At 39.4% G+C, this 7,913-nt stretch overlaps 1 protein-coding gene across 1 annotated transcript; it reads left to right on the top strand.

Moving 5' to 3' along the window:
* Window positions 1-613: 613 nt before the first annotated feature.
* Window positions 614-6,805, top strand: LOC125362049 (mas-related G-protein coupled receptor member X2-like). Its single transcript, XM_048360707.1, has 2 exons — window positions 614-636; window positions 5,592-6,805. Exons 1-2 carry the CDS (start codon window positions 626-628, stop codon window positions 6,628-6,630), a joined length of 1,050 nt encoding a protein of 349 aa, XP_048216664.1. The 5' UTR covers window positions 614-625; the 3' UTR covers window positions 6,631-6,805.
* Window positions 6,806-7,913: the final 1,108 nt, after the last annotated feature.

Below are 7,913 nucleotides of genomic sequence, written 5' to 3'. Positions count from 1 at the left end.
ATTCTCTAAAATATATGGGCAAATACGTAGTTTGCAAATGTTTTCACTCACTGTGTTGCCTTTTAGCTTTGTTGAGTAGGAAGTGAAAATACTTTGAGAATGGGATTCAGGGAGCCTAACAACTTGCACATATTTCTCTGTCATTTGGAATAAAAGTACATTAACGAATACCTTTCTGCTATGATGAATACTGAAGCAGCAAGTATACTTTCATTCCAAAATAACTTTGAGTGGCAATGGCACCTTAATAAAATTCAGTCTTTAAAACCTCCCAATGCATGCCAACATTGCTTAGTACTTCTACTTAGGCCTAGAGATGGCCATTGAAGGACAGAACAACAATTACTTAAGTGAAGGTGGACTGAGTAGAAACAGAGTAGATGCCAAGAAAAGCTCAGTGAAGGAGAGAGACTCACATGGCTCTGGTCTCTGATTTGTTCCCAGAACAGGAAATCATCAGGGCTGTCAAGAGTCTTCAGAAGCCTCACAGAGTTGCCAGCTTGTATGCCAGCTCTTATAGCCATCTCTCAAATTAGAGAGAAAAGAAGTGTACCGGAGTGTCACTTAATCTGAGGAAGTCTCTTCTCATTCACCACGGACCCTTTATCTTCATCTGGACAGAAACATGGAAGAAATGTAAGGGTATATTCCAAGAACTTTCAGGTTTCTCTTAAGGTATTTTCCCTGAGTTATATCCCTGTGTTTCCAACACAGGGTGCTACATACAGGGGGGAAAATGAGGAGACAGAAACTTCCAAAATTGGGATCCTATAGAATAGGATTCATCGATTTATTTTTTATTTTTATTGTCAAGGTGATGTATAGAGAGGTTACAGTTTCATGCGTAAGGCAGTGAGTACATTTCTTATGAAATTCATTGCCTCTTGTTAAATGTACTCTACATTGTTTGCATATCTCTTAAGGATTCAGATGGAAAAGAAACAGATTGAGAAAACTTTCCTGGAGTGACCAAAAGTTGGACAGGGTTATGGGAAAATGGAAATGTACTGTGAATTAGCTGAATGTAAGAAAAGGGGAAGCAAGATTTCTACCCCTAGGATTTAAGGAGCAATGGAAGGAACAGCTGAGAGATTGTGGCGTAACCATAGCAATTCTGCAGTGGTAGGAGAGGATGACCAAGCAGATGGAGATGCATTGCCATGGGAAAATCATGGCTTCCTAAGTGTAAAGTAGAAAACGAAAATCTCAAATCCTGTTCCTTCTATGTTTCAGTATCTCCATAGTGTTAAGCTCAGCTCAGTGGCTCAACACAAATAGCCACATATAACAAAGGATCACAGTTGGAAAAGGTCCTTAGAAACCACTCTCTCGGAATGCCAGACTGCAGAGAAAGTTAGAAAGAAATCTTTCATGGCACATGAGACAATCTTTCATATCTTGTGTGTCTTCCTCTTCCATTAGGAATTTAGTCTAAATGTCATTGAAGCATTCCTTATCTCTAAAAGATTACTATTTATAGCTTGCATCTTATTTCTCATTGATCACATCTATAGACCATTCAGCATGTTGATTAGAAAGTAAGGGTGAAACTTAGATACAGGACTGTTATATAAAGACCTTAGCAATAAATTTGTAAAACATAGTCTGGAAGCTCCACAGCATTTAACACTGTACTTTAAAATTGCCATTCCCTGGTCACAAAGGATGTTTATCAATAGCACTTGATGCACATGAGTCTCAGTCATGTTAACACACCACATGCTAGTCTGGGGAAGAGGAAGAGAGTATATACCTATCAATCCCCAGACCTAGAAAGTGGCTATCTATCTCTACTCATCTTCCAATAGTCACTATGTAGATACAAAGGTGTCATTAGAATCAAAATAGGATGGAATAAAAGATCTGCTTTCTTTATTTTGCTTGTCTCAAGGCTTGAATTCAGGGCCTGGGCACTGTCCCTGAGCTTCTTTGCTCAAGGCTAGCACTCTACCACTTGAGCCACAACACTACTTCTGTTTTTTCTGTTTATGTGATACTAAGGAATCGAACCCAGGGCTTCATGCGTGCTAGGCAAACACTCTACTACTAAGCCACATTCTCAGTCCCAAGAAATCTGTTTTCTTATTTAAAACTCATAGAATCCCTCTCTTCTAGAGGAAAGGATGGCTGCTAGGGGACTCTGGAAGTTTCTATCATTCCTGAAAGTTTCTCAGATTCTGTGTGATGTAATGGAGAGTTTTTGGGAGTTCCTCAGAAAAAAGGAACAATGGAACAGAGAACAGAGGAAAAGCCACATGCAAGGTCTCAAGAGGCATTATTTGTCCTGCTCTTGATGATGTGAACTCAGGAAAATTGTCTTGTATGCTTAAGAGACAGTACTTTTTCCTCATGTGTTTAGTGAGAATTTGAAAATTCATGGACTAAGGAACACATGCTAAATGTTGGGTAAGAGTAGTAAATAATACATGCATGGTTTAGTCCTTAAAGAGCTTCACATTTGATTCTCTCAAACTCAGCTGTCCACTATACTGGGATGGCAGATATGTACCACCATGTTCAGTTGTTGGTTGAGAAGTGTTCTCTGTGTGTTTGGACTAGCCTCATACTGAGATCCTTCTGATTTACCCTTCCAGGTAGCTAGAATAACAGGTCTGAGCCACTGGTGTCCAGCAAGAAATAATCTTAAGTGTTCTTATTACCTAAACAATATATTTTCATTGCAGCAACCCTAGAACTTGAAGGGAAAAGGGAAAAATATTTATAAACTCACTTGTGTTATCAGCTATCCAGGCAACTTTGGTGGTCTGGGAGTTCATTTAGTTCCTGTGGTATCATGTATATAGACATACGTTTATATTTTAAATTTATTATCATAACTTGTACAAAGATTTCATTATATTTTTGCATATGTTCTTTGATCAGATTCCTCCATCTGTGTGCCTTTTTCCTAACTACTCTACCTCCTCCTCATTTTTAGCTTCTGGATGTTTAACTGTGCTGTGTGTACATATATATACATATATATCTGTACCTATGTATAACATATTTCTATAATCTTCACGCCCTTACCTCTTTTTACCCTCCTCTTACTGATTCAAAATAATTTTTCTGTGTATTGTTTCAGTGGTTGAATAAATATGTTGATGTATTTTTTTTTAAAGCTTCACATTTGATGAAGAAGACCAATGTGTCAACCTACAAACAAATATTCACACTACGACCCTTATACAGGGTTAGTAGAACTGTTTTTCCTCTCATTTCCTGTTCAAGCTTCCCAAAACTATGGAAGCTTATCTGTCCATGAGAACTCATGAAGAATTCATTTCCTAGATACATTCATTCATTTGATGCCTCCTCTCCATATCCCCAGAAGGATGTGCCCTTTTTTCCACTCAAAGGCCTCTTGCTCTGCCTGTTTAGAGCAGGAAATGTTTCCTGGGTTCTGTTATCCATTCCTGATATTCTACCCACTTCTCTTTGGGTTCCTACGTGGTAGAGACTTTTCCTTCCTGTTTCGGAAGTTTTGTTTTTATGCCAGATTTATTTCCTCCACAATTTTGACTCCCATATTGGAAACTTGTCTTATCCTTTTTCTTTATCATCTCTAATTCACACAAAGTGGATAGTGTGTTCAAGTTATTGATAGCGTAGTAGGTCTGAGGCACCACTACTGGTTTCCAATCTACCCTGTCTGAGACCCAGGATCAATCACTCATATTGTTTGTGTTTTCATTCAATCTTTTGTTAATGGAACAAAAGCAATGAATGTATATCCATAGATTCTTGAGCAGTTTAAAAGAGACAACACCTGCTAGACCCTTAGCCTACTAGTATTTTGCACCTGGTGTCAGCTGAGCCTTTATCTCCAGTTGAAATCTGCTTAAGCAGCTGTCATTACATTTCACAACCTATACTTTTTTTTTTTTTTACTTCCATTGACAGAATCCTCTCATATAAGAGCCTTCAGCTCAGAGAAACTCTATCAAAGATCTAGAAGGGGGTGGGGGAATCAGTTTGCATTCTTCACTTCAGAGCCCAGTAGTTAGTGCTTCTCCAATAGATGTTCCCATACCTCAAATACCTTCCTTCAGTGGGACTCAGACCTCACCTTCTCAATTCTTCCACTTTACATTGCTGAGCAATTAAGCTCATCAGCAAACCTCATCTCCAGATGAGGCACCAAAATGCTTCTAGGTTATTAGTTAAGCAAAACATATCCATATTTAGTAACACATAAATATACTTAGAGCTGTACACAAAAATATTTAGGATGAATGAATTTCTTAATCACATTAGCTGTGTCTGCTCTGTTATCTTTTGTTCTATTTTATTTTGATTTTCTATTTAATCCAAATCAGCTACAGAGGCAGGTTCCTTAATATGGAAATATTTAAAAATACTCCTGTCTTAAGTGCCTGACACTATGAGCCATTTTACGACATTCCATTACACCATTTTCCTAGCAAGAGTTCATATTCCCCCTAGTGTCCTTGGACAGGTAGGACCTTCTTAGTTATGAGGATCTCCTGGTGAGGTTTTTTTTCTTTTTGTAATCTTTAAGAATTCCTTCACTTAGTATGATTTTTTCCCAACTCTTTCCATTTCCTCAGAAATTGGGCCGTCATTCTTTCTAATAGAAGCATGGAATTCCATTGTGTATATGTTCCACGTTTGCTTGATTGGGCCAAGTCATTCTTTCTAATAGAAGCATAGAATTCCATTGTGTATGTGGACCACATTTTATTGATTCATTAAGTGAAGTGAGTCAGACCCAAAGAAACATAAACTCTATGATTTCACTCATCAGAAATAATTAGTGATTGTCTAGGATAGTCCTAACAGAGGAGCACAATAGCTCAATAGCAATGCACACATGATCACATAAGATGATGCTAAGCGAAATGAACTACAAGATTTGAAAATAAGTGGTTTATCTTTGTTGTTATTTTCAACATACCCTATGAAATTATGCCTTTTTCTTTTGTCTTTCTTCCCCATGGGTTTACCCCTGATGTCACTGTAACTGACTGGTACACTGAGTGTTGTATATACGTTTATTGGAATCAGGGAGGTGGAACATCAAAAAAGAGAGATAAAGAGTAAAAGGCAAACCAATGCAACAGCAATACTTACAAGACAATATACTGTAAACCAACTGTACAACTCAGGGGAGGATGGAGCGGGAACTGGGGAGGAGTAAAGGTGAGAGAAATATGAGGGAGGAGGTAATACGTTTGATAAGAAATGTACTCTCTGCCTTACATATGAAACTGTAACCCTTTTGTACATTACTTTGACAATAAAAAATAAATTTATTAAAAAAAAAGAATTTCTGCACCCAAAAGAAAATTTCTGATACAGAACAGTGTAGTGCTGAGTGCATAGTGCAAGTCCACTGAATGGGGTAACTGGATCATAGTATATTTCTGTGTCATTTAGAGGCCCTGGCATATAGGACAGGGAGCTCATGCTGTGCATACAAAGAGTGTTAGATTTGATTCCACATCCCAGGAATTGCCGGCTCTTTGCATTTTACTTAATCTCAGAGATCCTCTATTTTCTCACAAAGCTGGATGATACTGAGAATCAAATATTCCAAGAAATACTCCAAGTCTTGTTTCTGTTCTCAGGACCACCAATGGAGAGTTTCTGAGCAAGGATACAACCATACCAGCTTTGAAGACAGAAGTCCCAAACATTAGTGAAGATGGACATCTCCATGGACCTTGTGCCTTGGAGGAGCTGATTCTTAACTCACTGACTTTCATTGTGGCTGTGGTTGGAATGGCAGGAAATGCAGCTGTGCTCTGGCTCCTGGGCTTCCGGATGCGCAGAAAAGCCATCTCCGTCTACATCTTAAATCTGGCCGCCGCTGACTTCCTCTTCCTCTGCTTCAACTTTTTAAATTCGATACAAGACATCACAAGCCTTATAACTCATATCCACAGCCATCTCTTTAATTTCTTCTCCTCTGGGTTCTTCTGTTCTTATACTGCAAGCCTGAGCTTTCTCAGTGCTATTAGCCTGGAGCGCTGCCTGTCTGTAGTGTGTCCTATCTGGTACCGCTGCCGCCGCCCAAGACACACATCGATATTTGTGTGTCTGCTTATCTGGGCACTGTCCCTGTTGCTGACCATTTTAAGAAGTTATCACTGCATTGTCATGAATAGTCTTCATCTTAGTAATTGGTGTCTAAGAATGCACTCTTTCTCTGCTGGATACCTGACTCTCTTACTTGTGGCTCTCTCAGGGTCCAGTCTGGCTATAATAATTAAGATGTTCTGTGGCTCTGGACGGATGCCAATGACCAGGTTGTATGTGACCGTCCTGCTCACAGTGCTGGTCTTCATCTTCTGTGGTCTGCCCTATGGCATCCGCTACTCTCTAAAAAATTGGTTTTATGTTAATGACCAAAATATCTCCTGCTTCTTTTTTCTGCTCTTGTTTTTCCTCTCCTGTGTTAACAGCTGTGCCAACCCCATCATTTACTTCTTTGTAGGCTCCTTTAGGCAGCAGCGGCGAAAGACTCTCAAATGGTTCCTCCAGAGGGCTCTTCAGGACACGACTGATGATGAGTGTGTAGGTAGTGTTTCTCGGGGGGCCCTGGAGATGTCAGGAAACAAGGAAGCAGAGAAGAGCAGTGATGACCAGCTTCTGTCTTGGTCTTGAGATGTGGATTTGCAAGTTAACCTGACTATGGCTCCATGGACTGATTTTTGCTCTTCTCTAAGCTTCCTGTCTCATGATGCCTCGGTGGCTTCAAATGGATGAATTTTAACTAAGGCCATGTAGGTTTTTCTCTGAGACAGCATTCTTCTGAAGCAGAGTGTCACTCAATAGAATAAAATTCTTATGTTGTCTTTTCTAAATATTTCATTCTTGGTACTTCTTTTTGCTTTAAAGAATTATTGTCAAATTGATGTAGAGCGAGGTTACAGTTTCATACATTAGGCCATGGGTACATTTCTTGTACTGTTTATTATCTCCTCCCTCATTGCCCCCTCCCTCCTTCCCTTTTCCCTCTCCCCCCATGAGTTATTCAGTTGGTTTACACCAAACAGTTTTGCAAGTAATGCTTTTGGAGTTGTCTTTTTATCCTTTGTCTCTCGATTTTGATATTCCCTTTCACTTCCCTAGTTCTAATACCAGTATATACAGTATCCAGTGTATTCAGATGAGATACAGTGATAGTGCGAGTACAGTCACAGGAAGGGATACAAGAGAATCATCAAGAAAAGAAGCTATGGTTTCACTTGGCATGTTGAAAGTAATTACAACAGTGATATCACATTCATTTACATAACATGGAGTTCATTTCACTTAGCATCATCTTATGTGTTCATAGGGGCATAGCTCTTAGGCTCTTGTGATCCTCTGCTGTGACTAGCCTAAACCTGTGCTAATTATTCCCTACTTTGTGTGTTTAGTTTTCATACAAAGAATCCTTCTCCAAACCACAAAATCCTAAGTTTTGTAGTTGTCTTATACATGGCATTTTTTAAGGTTATATTTTTCCTCATGCTATGTTTCTGTAGGACTCCTATTCTGTGGTTGAGGCATTGCTGTGTGTAGACAGTTGAGTGCTGTATGAATGACTCAATATATCTCATTGGATCATTATGTTTTTGGAAATGAATGACAACAATCTCTTCTCATATATATGAGCAGTACAGTGTTTTTTTTTTTTTTTTGGCCAGTCCTGGGGCTTGGACTCAGGGCCTGAGCACTGTCCCTGGCTTCTTTTTGCTCAAGGCTAACACTCTGCCACTTGAGCCACAGCGCCACTTCTGGCCATTTTCTGTGTATGTGGTGCTGGGGAATTGAACCCAGGGCCTCATGAATACGAGGCAGGCACTCTAGCCACTAGGCCATATCCCCAGCCCAGTGTTTTTTTTTTTAAACAAGACTTCTGGAGTTATTAGTTGCTGGCCAGTTAAAAAGTTGGTTTTGGA

This window comes from Perognathus longimembris, chromosome 13, assembly GCF_023159225.1.
Source record: "Perognathus longimembris pacificus isolate PPM17 chromosome 13, ASM2315922v1, whole genome shotgun sequence".
In the NCBI taxonomy this organism is placed as follows: Eukaryota; Metazoa; Chordata; class Mammalia; order Rodentia; family Heteromyidae; genus Perognathus; species Perognathus longimembris.
This window is presented reverse-complemented; position numbering and strand designations above follow the sequence as displayed.